Genomic DNA, 15,815 nt, shown 5'->3' with positions numbered 1-15,815 from the left:
TACAGTTCTACACGACAATAATCTCTGTTTTCAACCTGTGTTATTTTCAGCCGGAAAGTCCTGCCATGAAGAAAGCTGTGTCTCTGCTGTCTCTCACGACGCCCAACAGTGGCAGAAAACGACGGCGTCTCCGAGAGACATTGGCTCAGCTTACCAAAGAGACTGAGATTTCTCCCTTCCCGCCACGCAAGAGACCCTCGGCTGAACACTCACTCTCCATGGGCTCCCTGCTGGACATCTCTAACACTCCAGACACCAAATCCAGTGGAGGTAGAATTAGTCCTATAACATGTGACTAAACCAAATAATATAACACTCCCTCTGTCTTCCATGGGTAAACAAACAGATTTATTTTTGAGAAGTTCACCAGGTCCCGTTTGCAAATTGTGGTAGGTTTTCTGCAGGGCATTAAGAAAGTAACAGTTGTAGGCGTTAAAAGGTTAAGTTCACCCAAAACTAAAACTTCTGCTATTTACTAAACCTTGTTCCAAACCTGTTTGACTTTATTCTGTTGATCACAAAAGAAGATATTTAGAAGCAAGCTGGAAACCTGTAACCATTGACTTGGTGACAATGGTCACAGGTTTTCAACTTTCTTCAGTGTCTGGCTTCGTGTTTAACAGAAGAAAGACACCCATAAAGTATTGGAACCACTTGAGGAACCACACATTCTGAACATTCTTGCTTGTGCTATAGTAGGCTCGGTTTTGTAAATGTAACTGCTTAATTTTATTTAGAAAATCTTGGACATGATGGCTCTAAAAAGCTTAAAACTAGAAGTCTAAAAACTAAAAGTGGTTTTGAATTACTAATAATGTGATTTCTAATCATAAAACTACTCTTTCACTTTTCCAAATATAATCAGATGTATTGTAACCACAAATAAAACCAGCATTGTGGTATAGCTTTTACATTTCATTAACTATGTTCTTACAAATTCAAAAATGTGACTTGGTGAAACATGCAGATCCTCTGGAGAGGGTTTCAGAACTCTCCAGACTTTGATCTCAGAGGTCCAGGGTGACCCCAGGCAGGCCTAAGACGAAGCAGGAGAATGTGTTAGATGAGCCAGGCCGCTGTGTTTTTGCAGAGCGCAGGTGCAGAAGAAGCAGCGGTAGGCGGAGGAGCAGCAGACAGAGTAGATCAGAGAGACTGCAGCGCACCAGCACTCCTGTGTGCAGACACGAGGACCAGACAGGTGACATTCACAGAACTGTAGACAAGGGTTTAGAATAGATCTCATAGAAAAGGTGATTGAATCGAGTAAGTTTGTCTATTATTCTAATACTTGTGGTTACATTTTTTTTAAAATCCCTGTTCTGTTATAGAAATGGTACAGGTTCAGTACAAGTTATGGTCTTGTCATAATCATGATAATCAAAGAAAATTCATTCAAAATTATTGTTCTTTTTCATTATTTTTTTTATTGTTTTGGATTTAATGGCCTTTTATAAAACCATTTACAGTTCAAGTACAAATCAATGTAAAATTATGTAGTTATTGTGGGTGCATATTTGACCGACAACGTGTGAAATCTCCGTATTGTATAGAATGTCTAGGAAATGTACAGAATGCCTGATTTTTTTTTTAGGCAAAGTATGAAATAACAGTTTACTTTTTTTAGTAAAGATTTTGCACACTTTTTCAAGGCATTCTACACAATTCCTAGACAATATATAGAGTGACAAGTATCATTTAGGCAAAGTGTCAGACGAGCACAACAAAAGCCTTTATTGATCATTTACGTATTTTAAAGTGGAAGGAGTACGAAATAAACCATATGTTTTTACTGAGAAAAAAAACACATTGACAGCAGAACTGAGATTGAAGTTTTTGTCACAGTAGTTAAAACTGAAATGTAATGTAATGTGTATTTATATAGCGCATTTATTGTGTATGGCCATACACCCACAGCGCTTTACAATCATGAGGGGGGTCTCTCCTCACCACCACCAGTGTGCAGCATCCACTTGGATGATGCAACGGCAGCCACAGGACAACGGCGCCAGTGCGCTCACCACACGCCAGCTATTGGTGGAGTGGAGAGACAGTGATCAAGCCAATTCGGTGGAAGGGGATGATTGGGAGGCCATGATCATAAGGGCCGATAGAGGGACTTTGGCCAGGACATCGGGGTTACACCCCTGCTCTTTTACGAGAAGTGCCATGGGATTTTTAATGACCACAGAGAGTCAGGACCTCAGTTTAACGTCTCATCCAAAAGACGGCGCCAACTGACAGTGTAGTGTCCCCTTCACTTTTACTGGGGCATTAGGACTCACACAGACCACAGGTTGAGCGCCCCCTGCTGGCCTCACTAACACCACTTCCAACAGCAACCTAGTGTTCCTTAGTGGTCTCCCATCCAGGTACTGACCAGGCTCAGCCCTGCTTAGCTTCAGTGAGTAACCGGTCTTGGTCTGCAGGGTGACATGGCATTTAGAAGTGTACGTAATTTTCTTCTTTCAGACAAAACACTTCATATTTTGGCACATTTGTCTTGCACAATTATATTTAACGTATTAGTGAAGAATTACTAATTAAAATAGACAGTATGCTGCTACTGGTGGAAACAAACAGAACGAAACAGGAATGAGCTACTTTTTGCAGCAGGGAAGAATAGAATGTTCGTTTGATTTGCACAGATTTCATGAGAAGAATTATGACAATATTAATATCCGTGATGTGGTAGTGGAACATCATACTGGCAATACACTGTCTTACAATGTTCAACACGCACATGCGTCGATTGCGATCATCAAATAACATCAGTGGCGGGAAAAATGACAGGGGTAGTTCATTTATATTTTTTGCCGCATGGCAACTCGCCATTCTATAGAATGTCTAAGCAATGTATAAAGTAGCAATCATTTAATACTTGGTTTGATTTTAGGCATTCTATATATTTCCTAGACATTCTATAGAATCCAGATTTCACACATTGCCAGTAACATTATGATGAATGGATGGATGGATGGATATTACTTTTGACTAAGTGCCTTGATTTATAAATGTTTTCATGTTCAGTACAACTTCAAACTTATGTATGAGTATTTTAATTTATTAGGATGTTTAGTAGGTTGTTATAAATGTTGAAATTCTGCATGCAAGTATGCATTTAGACCTCAAGTGTTGGCAAAAATGCATACGTTGCATACACAGGTTTTTCAAATGTTTGTGGATTTTAAAGATTCATTTTTTTATTGTAGTTTTCTGCAAATAAATGCTAAGGATATTAATTTTTAGTAATATAAATATTATAATAAAATATTTTATTATACAATTCTATTATTTTAATTAAATGCTTGTAATATCCAATTGAGCATTAATCAGATACCTGATGCAGTTAATACAATTTTAACTTTATTGAATTTCATTTGTATTGAATTTGGATCATTGCTTTAAGCACTCTCATCCTTTCTCCATCTTTAAAACCTTAAACATTTTGGCACTCCTTTATTCGCACACTTTTTTTGACACAAGGTATGAAATGTATAAGTAACAGTGTGTGATTTATTGCAGCTCACCCTGCATGTCTGCTAATGTGTTTCAGAGAATGCCAAAATCCCCAAAAGCTCAACTCCTGCCCTTCCCAAGCAGTCAGCGCGATGGCAGGTCTCTAAAGAGCTCTACCAAACCGAGAGCAACTACGTTGATATCTTGGCCACGGTCCTGCAGGTCTGTGTTCTGTGTGCCTTGAGTGTTCTTTTTCCATCTTGCGCGCACGCACACACACACACACACACACACACACACACACACACACACACACACACACACATAGCAAGTGGCAAACCACAGTACCTGGCTCTGGCCTTATCAAACTGAACCAGTGCCTCTGACCAGTTGGGGGGAAAATGAATTAGATTTGGACACCAATGCCTTGGACATTTCAGTTCTGCCTCATACCCTCTTCATATTGAGCTCATACAAACACGCGCGCACACACTTTTTGTCTGCTTGCATAGTAAATGTCACATCATATGCCCGCAATCAGAACCCAGCAAATTTCACTGAACAGTGGAGTCAGATCATCAGGCAAAGCTGAATAGCTTGACCTTTCCATTGTGGTCCAGTGGATCTTCATTAAGTTTATGGAGTAGCTGTCATGCAGAGGTCTGCATGGGACTGATTTTTCCCCACTTATGTTCAACTTTCTCACAACTAGACTTTGGTTTGTTTTGGATATTCTACAAAAAATACCAGCAACAGGCTAATACATGTTAAATCAAGTTAGAATTGTGGTAATTCATGTTAGAAACATCTTGTTTATGTTAAAACATGCTAGAAAATTGACTGATAATTGGTCAGTTCATGATAACAACATTGTAATTCCTGTTAGGCATCTGTTATGCATGCTGATTTACGTTTAGAGTATGCTAACCATGATAAAATAAATATCAATTCTTTCCAATAATGCTTATTATGTTAAAAACTAGGGATACACAATATATCGGCGGCCATATCATTACCGGCAGATAAATGCTATATTTAAGATTACCGTTATCGATCCGATGTTTAAATTAGGCTGATATTTTTAAGCCGATAAATAACGTAATTGTACAGAACCGCCTGCCTCGTGCATGCATGGGTGGAACTTGTTTAGACTTGTCCAGTGCACTATAATGGAGCTCTCCTCACATTGTTTATTCCTTCAAAGTCCGTCCTTGTTTCATGTGGTATTGCTCTGCGCTAATAACTCAGTAAGTAACCATGTTCCTTATCATTGTAGATATGTTTAATAGAGTGTTGTTGTGTATTTTGGTTTAAATTGCCTCAGGAAAAAAATATTACATGTGCAAACATAACAGCAGAGATGCACACGTGCTAAACAACTAGTTGGGTTGTTTGTAATCTAATAAAATTATTGTTATTATCAACGCGTTGCTTGCCATGTGTTGTTGATGTAAGATTGTGTTCAGTTTGATAAGAATATTCATATTGATTATAATGAGTGCACAAACACACACACACATCTGACCTGACAGCCATCACAGCAGCACGGAAGAAAAATTCGCCTTTTTTTTTTTTTTTAAATGGTTATGTGTCGTTTTATACAGTGTATATAACCTTCTGGTTTCAACTGTATTTGTCCTAATGGTGTTTTTAGCAACGTGGGACATATATATGACTGTCAACATCTCAAAAAATGTGTTTTGGTGTTTCGTGACATACTTTTGTCAAGTTTAATACTTGTCTACTTTTAGATCAACTTATGTTTCTAATACATATCTTTTCAATCATTTATTTATTTTATTTCAATTAGCAAGCTTTTATTCAGAATCATTGATACTTTCACTTAACTAAACGTTAAATGGGTTCATGTTCTAAAGAGTTCTGTTTCAAATAAATGTTTATTATTAAACTTTCTATTCAAGAAAGATTTCCAGAGATGGCATAAGAATCATCTTTAAATCATTTGTAAAGGATCGCGTGGCATCTAAAAACACAGCTCTTCCATCACAGGAATAAATTACATTTTAAAACCGATTAAAATTAAAAAGCCGTTTTTAAATAGTTATGATGCTTCACAGTGTGGCTTTTACTGTATTTTTGATCAAACCGAGTAGTCTTAGTGAGCATATGAAACACTTTTTCGAAAACATTTTAAAGTCTTGCCATCACAGGGTTTATTTTAGGACCCCACTCAACTCTGACTGCGCACTTTGCCTGACATCTCTTCGAAATATCACCCTCTCATGCCTGCAAATCAGAGGTTTAGTCCCAAATCGAATCGGTTCCTTTAGTGATCCCGCAGGAATGCAGACCTTTACCGTCAAGTCCTGCTCCATTAGTGAACATATCGGAGTCCATCCTGGCTTGATCCAATTTCCTTTGTTCATGGCTCCTTTCAGCTCTTCAAATATCCGCTGGAGAAAGAGGGGCAGGTGGGCGGCCCCATTCTGGCTCAGGAAGAGATCAAGACCATCTTTGGCAGCATTCCAGACATCTATGAAGTGCACACCAGAATAAAGGTAGGCAATAACCTTTCTAAAACGCTGAGTTAAAGGCTGTGTTGTGCGTGTTGGCTGATGAATGTGCTTTGACAGGCGGATCTGGAGGAGCTGGTGATGAACTGGTCTGAAGAGAGGAGCGTTGGAGACATTATCCTGAAATATGTGAGTGCGATGAAGCTTTGAACTCGACCTCCTCCGGCGTGCAGCTCATAACGCAGTCAAAGGCTGAATGGCAGCTTTTGTGATCTCTCTTTATTTTTTCAAATTCCCTCTCAGTCTGGAGAGCTGGTGAAGGCCTACCCACCATTTGTCAACTTCTTTGAGATGAGCAAAGAGACCATAGTGAGATGCGAGAGACAGAAGCCCAGGTTTCATGCCTTCCTGAAGGTACTGTCAGCTCTTTTTAGTGCATATGAAGAGATTCTTTTCTTTCTTTCTTTCTGTCTGTGGTAGAACCTTAGGGTGATCATGCTTCTGATGGTTTTAGAGTGTTAAAATGTAGTCAAAAACAGTCATGTTTGAATGGGTTTCTGTCAGCACTGTTTACTATGGTTTAGAATTGCTATATTAGATGACACAGCTGATATGTTGAATAGACTATCTTTCATACAGTTATTTATTTATTTCCCACTATTTTTTCTTTCCTAACTTTCTTTTCTTTTCTATTTTTATTTCTTTTTAACTTTTTTCTTTTCTTTCTTTTACTTTCCCCCTACTTTTTCTTTCTTTCCTTCTGTCTTTCCTTCCTTCTTTCTTTCTTTCCTTCCTTCTTTCTTTCCTTCCTCCTTTCTTTCTTGTCTGCATGGGACTGATTTTCCCCACTTATGTTCAACTTTCTCACAACTAGACTTTGGTTTGTTTTGGATATTGTACAAAAAATACCAGCAACAGGCTAATACATGTTAAATCAAGTTAGAATTGTGGTAATTCATGTTAGAAACATCTTGTTTATGTTAAAACTTTACTTTTTTTTTTATTTTAAAATAAATTGACTGATAATTGGTCAGTTCATGATAACAACATTGTAATTCCTGTTAGGCAAGTGTTATGCATGCTAATTTACGCTTAGAGTATGCTAACCATGATAAAATGAATAATAATTCATGCCAATAATGCTTATTATGTTAAAAACTAGGGATACATGATATATCTGCGGCCAAATCATTACCTGCAAATAAATGCTATTTTTAAAATTATCGTTATCGATCTGATGTTTAAATTAGGCTGATATTTTTAAGCCGATAAATTACGTAATTGTACAGAACTGCCTGCCTCGCGCATGCATGGGTGGAACTTGTTTAGACTTGTCCAGTGCACTATAATGGAGCTCTCCTCACATTAATTATTCCTTCAAAGTCCGTACTTTTTTTCCTGTGGTATTGCTGTGCGATAATAACTCTGTAAGTAACTATGTTTCTTATCATTGTAGATATGTTTGATAGAGTGTTGTTGTGTTTTTTGCTTTAAATCGCATCAGGTAAAAATATTACATGTGTAAACATAACAGCAGAGATGCACACGTGCTAAGCAACTAGTTGGGTTGTTTGTAATCTAATAAGATTATTTTATTTCCTTCTTTCTTTTCTTTCTTTCTTTCTTTCTTTCGTTCTTTCGTTCTTTCTTTCTTTCTTTCGTTCTTTCTTTCCTTCTTTCTTTCTTTCTTTCTTTCTTTCCTTCTTTCTTTTTCTTTTTTCTTTTCTTTCTTTCTTTCTTTCTTTCTTTCTTTCTTTCTTTCTTTCTTTCTTTCTTTCTTTCCTCTTTTCCTTTTTCTTTCTTTCCTTTCTTTTTCCTTTTTCTTTCTTTCCTTTCTTTTTCCTTTCTTTAATTCTGTCTTCATTCTTTCTTTCCTGTTTCTTTTTCTTTTCTTTCCTTTTTTTTACTTCTTTCCTTTCCTTTTTCCTTTTCTTTTTTCTTTTCCTTTTCTTTCTTTTAATTCTTTCCTTTCTTTTTTCCTTTTCTTTCTTTCCTTTCTTTTTTCGCTTAATTCTTTCTTTATTATTTTCTTTCTTTCTTTCTTTCTTTTTCTTTCTTTCTTTCTTTTTTTTCTTTCTTTCTTTCTTTCTTTCCTCTTTTCCTTTTTCTTTCTTTCCTTTCTTTTTCCTTTCTTTAATTCTGTCTTCATTCTTTCTTTCCTGTTTCTTTTTCTTTTCTTTCCTTTTTTTCTTTTACTTCTTTCCTTTCATTTTTCCTTTTCTTTCTTTTTTCTTTTCCTTTTCTTTCTTTTAATTCTTTCCTTTCTTTTTTCCTTTTCTTTCTTTCCTTTCTTTTTTCGCTTAATTCTTTCTTCATTATTTTCTTTCTTTCTTTCTTTTTCTTTCTTTCTTTCTTTTTTTCTTTTTTTTCTTTCTTTCTTTCTTTCTTTCCTCTTCCTTTTTCTTTCTTTCCTTTCTTTTTCCTTTCTTTAATTCTGTCTTCATTATTTCTTTCCTGTTTCTTTTTCTTTTCTTTCCTTTTTTTCTTTTACTTCTTTCCTTTCCTTTTTCCTTCTTTCTTTTTTCTTTTCCTTTTCTTTCTTTTAATTCTTTCCTTTCTTTTTTCCTTTTCTTTCTTTCTTTTTTCGCTTAATTCTTTCTTTCTTTCTTTCTTTCTTTCTTTCTTTCTTTCTTTCTTTCTTTCAACTGTCCAACAGGTCACACTAATATATCTTTATTTTCTTTTTCAATCCTTTTGTAACCTGTTTTAACACATTGAATTTGTTTTTAATCATTTTCAATTCTTTGTTTTATTTTCTTGTTTCTTTTATTCTTGCTTGCGTAAAGCACTTTGAATAACCTTTGTGTATGAAATGTGCTATATAAAAAAATCTTGCCTTGCATTTCTGTCTTTCTTTTTCTACATTTCTCTTTCATTCTTTCTTGCATGCTTTCTCTTTCTGTTCTACATTAATTTCTTTCTTCCTACTGTCTTTTTCCTTTCTTTCTCCAGCTGTTACATGTCTTTCTTTCTTTCTTTGTTTCTTTCATTTTAACGAAGACTGTATATAACATTTTTCTGCCTCGTTTTGTTATTCAGATTAATCAGTCTAAACCTGAGTGTGGCCGTCAGACTCTCGTTGAGCTTTTGATTCGTCCCGTGCAGAGACTGCCAAGCGTCGCCCTCCTGCTGAATGGTAACCCACATAATATGGCTTTGGCATGATGCAACTGATAGACACACAAACAGCTGTTCCTATTCAGTAAACTAAGCTGAATCCATAGGGTCTAAACAGAGTTTGATCAATTCAGTTTGTAAAGTAATTTAATATATCACATCCTGTCCACGTTTTTATAATAAATAAATGTAATGTTGAGCCAGTGTATGCTTATAGTAATATACAAGCTTTTAAATGTAATTTTGCTCTTTGCAGATATAAAGAAACACACATCAGATGACAACCCAGATAAATTGACACTTGAAAAGGCCATCGAGTCTCTCAAGGAAGTGATGACGTGAGTCCTTATTGTCCTTATATAAAAACCATCCTTGAAACAAAGTAACGTTGCGCTGAGAACTAATTTCAGCAACCAGAACATGTTGAAGGGCCAAAATCATTGACTAAAACAGTGGCTTTTAGGTAAAGAGCTGTATATTTCTCTCTCTCTCTCTCTCAAATTCACAGCCACATAAATGAGGATAAAAGGAAAACAGAAGGACAGAAGCAGATCTTTGATGTTGTTTATGAGGTGGACGGCTGTCCTGTAAGTAATTTTGTTTTTACTTCTCTGGAAGTTTTCCACATTCACACACATCTTTTGAGTTTAAAGGAATCACTTTCCCACAGTGCTGTCATTTGCTTGACTTCATACAAGTCGTGCTACATTCCAAGTCTTTTGAAGCTTTGAGTCGACAGATCGCAATGAAAGATGTTATTTCAGTGGCCGTTACAGCTTTCAAATAACTCAAATCATTTCCACACCCCTTCAACCAACAGAACTAAACTGACCGTATTATGACCAACGGGATTTTTCCCGCTCTTTTGAAATCAGAGTATGATGTAAGCACACTTCAACATTCACCAAGCAAATCTCTCCCGCCAGCCCATCCAGACCATGAAAGCGAAGTTATAAAAGCAGGTCATTCACAGATCATCACAGTGTTGAGGTCAGAGCCACAAGCACAATAACACATCACTGACCATTTACATCTCAACAACTGTTTAATATTCAACAGTTTTCCAATAAAGGGACATATATTTCTTTAGTTCACTTATATATAGTTGTGCAATTGGATATGTAAATTGTGTGGTCAATTTCTCATTTTAAATGTGCAGTAGCGGAAATAGTTTGTTAATCAATGTCAGAAACAATGGGAAATGTTTATGGAATATTAAATTGACCGCTTTTGGTGCTGGAAAACTTAAATAACATTAAAAGTGAGCTTCAAGAGATTAATTAAATGTTAAATATTTTTTATTTATTTATTTATTTTTAAACGGGGTTTCCGGGGGGTTTTAGAGTATTAAAAGCTTATGAATCAATGTAGAGAAATTGAAGTATTAAGTTTTAAAAAGGCATAAATGCTATTTTGCAAAGTATTAAGTTTTATATAATTTAATTTCTGCTACTGCCTAAATATTTTGAACCATCGAAAATACTTTGAGCCTTGTTCACTTGCATTAAAAGAAAAAAAAATCCTTGTTTTTTTCCATCAAAAACTTCATTTCTCTCTAGCTAAAGAAAGAAAGTCATACCTAGCCACACATGGAATTTGCGCACGCAGAAATCTGCAGATTTCCGCTGATTTTTAGCTCCTCATTGAGTTTGTTTTTACTTACAAATATTTTATTAATTTGTTTTACCTTTCCTAGGAATAAATTCATACCATAACTTAATTAACTGTTACTAATGTAAGCTAATTAAAATTAATGCAGAGTAACATTCAGTCCACCTTGCGCTTCACATTGTAACAGAAAGCGGTGCACACCTGTTACTTGGCAAGCGGGGTACAGAACAAGATAGTGGCTTGCCTAGTTTGTCAGCTACATTGGGGAAAGTGTCTGTTTAATCCGCTGTGGCCAAGGATTCCGAATTACGTTTGGGTCAAGCCTGTGCCAAGAAATGACTGCGACACCTACTGCTGTTGGTGCCGAAATTTTTTTTTTAACTAGTGACGAAGGGTGTTATGGCCCTGCACTCCCATATGAGGGGTGCTAAACACACCGCGTGTAGTACTGCTCATCAGCGCCAACCACCTATTGTGCAGTTTTGTGCACAGGAGACCTTTTCAGTTACTATCAGTAACAAAGAAATGTTTACATTAGAAGCATTGCCACCACAGCCAAGGAACATCCTATCTTACTGTGTCTCAACACCAACTCTGCAGGCACAGATGATGTGGGTCCTTAAAACAATCTCTGAGCACCATCTTTACATATCGTTTGAGAACATTACAGATGTTTTCAAAACCATATTTCCTGACTCTGAGGTTGCAGTTACATTCTCGTGTGGAGGCAACAAAACTGTATATATTAATAAATTCTGATTGGCTCCTTTTATAACTAAATAAGGCCGTACTCACACTAGGTACAGTTGCCTTGAACCGGGCCAAAGCACGCTTGTCCCCCCTCCCGTCTCCCCGGACGGCCCGCACTCACTCCACAATTGGACCTCGGCACGCTTACATCATCGCTGCTGCGCTGTTCAGTGAGAAACGCTCTCTCACTCAGCAGCACCGAAAAGATTTCTCTCTAGTTTTATCGTTTCAGTCGTTTGATATGCAGTGACATGCAGTCAAATATTTCGCCAAACAGTCCTTAGGGATGCGATGACACGCAGTCAGATATTTCGCCGAACAGATCCGCCACTTTTGGCACTCATAAACAATCATAAAGCCCTTGTGCTGCAGGAATGAGGAGGTCTGCTGAAGGTGCGCAGCTGTCGTGCAGTGAGGGGTTTGCATCTTTAATAAACTGCGGCAGTTTGCATTCACTGAACAGTAAGAATGATAAATAAATCCATATGAAACAGTCACTTAAAGTCACTTCTCGCTTTCAGTTTCGGGCATACCGCGCCAAAGCCCAAGTGAATCGCACTCAGGCCCACCTCTTCCAACCGGGCCAGGTTCCGGTGCTTGAGCCCGATTCAGCACACTCACACTTCTTAAACGATCCGGGACACTGGCCTGGGCACGGTACGAATGGCATAGTGTGAGTAGGACCTAACTGACTGAACAGGTCAAAGGGCTAATGTGATCATGTTTGACCTTCAATTAGAACTTCATGTTCGCTACTGGGTGTTCAACCATGCTGTTGCATATGTATTAGGTAGGTAGGTAGGTAGGTGGGTAGGTTACTTTATTTATACCCGAAGGTAGATTTGGTTGTTAAATATAACTGATAATTGAAATAAAAAAAAGCCTACTTGTACATAATTATTTTCTATGGTTCAAAATGTATACAGATCTGACCTTTTCCCCTCATACTTCTGTTTAAATGGGTACAAAGTTGGCATTGAATTTTGTTTGAAATGGTATTAAAAAGGTTTTAAAAAGCCTTAAATTTAATTTGGAGGATCCCAGGGGTATCTTGCTCATGTAAATGTGTGTAAATTTATATTTATTCAGTTTTTAAATTCATTTTATTAATTTTAATCTGATATAAATAAAGTAATATTAAAATGTTTGTATGATTTATTCACATTACAGTTTGTAAAGAAATATTTTCTGTCTTTCAGTATATATTTCTTTGAAAGACTTGTTTACCAAAGAAGTTATTCTACTTAAATGTATTTATTATTTCATATATTAGGTTTTTAATTATGATACAATTCCACATAAATCCGCTGATTTTTTTTTTACAATTCTCTGCAAAAATAGCAAAAAATATCAGCAGATTCTCTCTGGCCATAGTCATACCCATTTTCAATGGCCAGCTGGTGTTTTAGGGAGAACCCTTCTTTTGTCAGTAAATGTTAAAGTATCATGCTTTATTGTTGGCTCCTGTTCCTCTCTTCTCCATGCTGGGAGATACAGCCATGCTTCTCTGAAACATCCTCTCTCCACTAAATGGATCAGAGTGAGTCAGCTCATGTTGTCTCCTGTCAGACTCGCCCCAGAACAGCTGCGTCCAGAGACCAGGGCTGCCAAACCAATGATCACCCTCAGATTGGGGGTGCTTTTCCTGGATCAGTTGGGCTTTGGTAACTCATGGGAACTGAAGCAGCAAGAGTCTGATCCAGGAACAACACTGAGACAGCAAATGCAGCATGTTCATCAAGCGCTCGGGTCGATTGAGCAAAATTCAGCACAGTCCTCACTTATAATTAATTAATTTACTGGAAATTTTGTAAATGTTTTGCGACATGGCAACCAATGTATTTGTATTAATTTTTTTTTTTTCACCTACAGGCCAACCTGTTATCGTCACACCGAAGTCTGGTTCACAGGGTGGAGACCATTGCGCTGGGAGACAAACCCTGTGATCGTGGAGAACATGTCACACTTTTCCTGTTCAACGACTGCTTAGAGGTAAAGTAAAATTTTCTGCTTTGCAAAGTGGATATAAATTAAAAATCTTCTTTATTATACAAAACAAATGCATTAATCTTTGTCTTATTATATTTGTTGTTTTTTTTTTTGAAAGCCGTATGATGGCAAAGTAATATCTGATTTTTATTTATGGTTTTGTTATTACAACCACATTGCATACATTGCTAGGTGACATTATTATCATTATTATTATTATTATTATTATTATTATTATTATTACTACTATTGTGTGTGTGTGTGTGTGTGTGTGTGTGTGTGTGCGTGCGTGCATGCGAGAGAGAGAGCTAGGGTTGGGTTGATAGATGATGCCATTGCCGATGGCCGATAGACATCACAATCCTCCACCCCTCACCTGTCGCAGCAGCAACCCACTCACGAAAAATACACACGGCCCTGTATACACTAATAAAGTGAACCAAGTCCACACTGGTGTTTCATCTAGCTTTTCTGAAAAGCCCTCTGTCCACACTATAACACTGAAAACGTTTTAGTTTTAAAATGCATGTTTTGCGACTGTAACGCCTTCCATCCATTCCACTACTCTGGAGTTTTCATGCAGTTTAGTGTGGACCGAGATCTTTTCATAAATGCCAGTGTGGACGTGCATTGTTTTCATTCTAAAACACTGTTTTAAAACTAAAACGTTTTACGCCGGTTTCACACTGCAAGCGAAAGCAATGCGTGAGCAGATTTGCCTTTCACACCAGCTGTGTCTGCAGCATGCAGATCTTCGGCAGCTGCTGCAGAAATCAATCTATCTCTGTCTATCTCTCTATATGCAAATAATAATTTTATAAGCTTCATCTGCACCAAGGCCCGCGGCAACCTCCTCCTATGCTGTTTCTTTAACTTTCAAGTCTTAATTTTGCAAATTATAAAGATAATACAGTACTGTATGCTTCTCAAGCTCCATGTGGAGTGTCATTCATGTCTGGTACACTCAGAAGACCATCTCCTGTGATATCATGTCATGTATTGGTTTTTGATTGTCAGGTTGTTGTAGGTGTAGTTATAATAATATTTATACAATATGGTTATAATCATATTTAAACATGATCAAACTAGTGTTAGCCTACTTTCTCCACTTCAGTAATGTCCAGTGGCAGAGTAACAGCTCGTGCAAAGGATGAGACGGACAAAAGTGATTAATTAATGCACGCCCTTCTTTTACTTATTTTCGTGTTGTCAGGTTCACAGTGCAAACAGCTCCCGGGTGGAATAACTTAAGTGAGCTTAATACAAAGCCGAATAAAACTTTCTTCCTCTGCTTCAGCTGCACAGCACACAGCGAGCTGAAATCATCCAGCATGCGTGTCAAACTACACTACCCACAATACACTTCTATGGACTACAACTCCCGTAAATAGCAGTCTTAAAGCAGCCACTTCCCCTCTCCTGCAACACTAGTGTGCAACTTAGGCGAAACAGATACTAAAACTGTTTTACATTTGGATTTGTAGTTCGGCCCTAAATAAATGTTTGTTGCAGTTTTTAATCGTTTAAGTTCATTTGATTTGACTATAAATAAATCATTTTATATTATTAACGCATCTATTGGGTAAAATTACTACTTTTTACTGTCATTCAATGTGTTTTGGTCATTATCAGTGCACTGTCACTTTAATTAAGCGTGAGCAGCACGGCAAAAATAGACCCAGCGCCGAAACACGGCACTGCTGCTTCAGCGACGCTTGCACTGATGCGCTGCTGCTGCATGCGTGATGAAAGCTCTAATCTGTTAACATGGATGTGGAAAAATCACGCTCTGCTTACACTTATGGTGTGAAACAGGCTTTAATGTGGAACCACACATGTTTATATATATTTATATTTGTTTACCACTGCAAGCACACATCACTGGTCCCATTTGAAAACGGAGGCATGGTTGCAGGTATCCGCCTACCTTTTCCCGTTGAAGATTTACCCTTTGTGTCCTCGAGAGTTTGTTTTCCATATCAAACTTGCGAAGTCTGAACTTACTAGAAATGGACTATGCAAGACTGAACTTTTTGCACTTAATATTGAGACAAAACCCCAGTCAGATGTGGGCGAATGTCTGCTGCTACGCCTCAGATGTCTCCGTTTCCCCCCATTCACACTGACATGGAGCAGCAGTGTTTAAAAACCAAAAAGGCGTTCGAATGCTCCATTTTCGGAGCTTGAAAACCGGAGCTCGTAACCGCAGCAAAACTTATACGTTTTATCACTGGAAGATATTAGACTTCAGACTCGTTGATCTTTCCCATTCCCCCTTTCTCCAACTTTACTTCCTTTTAAAATCTACTGTCCTATCATAATAAAATGAAAAGGGTCAGAAATAAATGTACTTTGCATCATTTCAAAGTGTTTCAAACACTTTTCAGTGTTGTCTTTTTAACAAATTGTCTGCATTTA

The 15,815-nt window shown here is 37.3% G+C and overlaps 1 protein-coding gene across 25 annotated transcripts in view; it reads left to right on the top strand.

The window, feature by feature from the left end:
- Window positions 1-15,815, top strand: part of ect2 (epithelial cell transforming 2) — a 71,772-nt gene that overhangs the window by 31,937 nt on the left and 24,020 nt on the right. For 14 of the 25 annotated variants that reach the window (XM_073915793.1, XM_073915789.1, XM_073915778.1 and 11 more), the window contains 9 exon segments: window positions 51-270; window positions 3,554-3,678; window positions 5,856-5,975; window positions 6,051-6,119; window positions 6,234-6,344; window positions 8,970-9,066; window positions 9,304-9,385; window positions 9,556-9,634; window positions 13,281-13,400. In XM_073915793.1, coding sequence (XP_073771894.1) covers window positions 51-270; window positions 3,554-3,678; window positions 5,856-5,975; window positions 6,051-6,119; window positions 6,234-6,344; window positions 8,970-9,066; window positions 9,304-9,385; window positions 9,556-9,634; window positions 13,281-13,400 — 1,023 coding nt within the window. 25 annotated transcript variants of the gene reach the window in all.

Source organism: Danio rerio, chromosome 11 (assembly GCF_049306965.1).
Source record: "Danio rerio strain Tuebingen ecotype United States chromosome 11, GRCz12tu, whole genome shotgun sequence".
Taxonomy (NCBI): Eukaryota; Metazoa; Chordata; class Actinopteri; order Cypriniformes; family Danionidae; genus Danio; species Danio rerio.
This window is presented reverse-complemented; position numbering and strand designations above follow the sequence as displayed.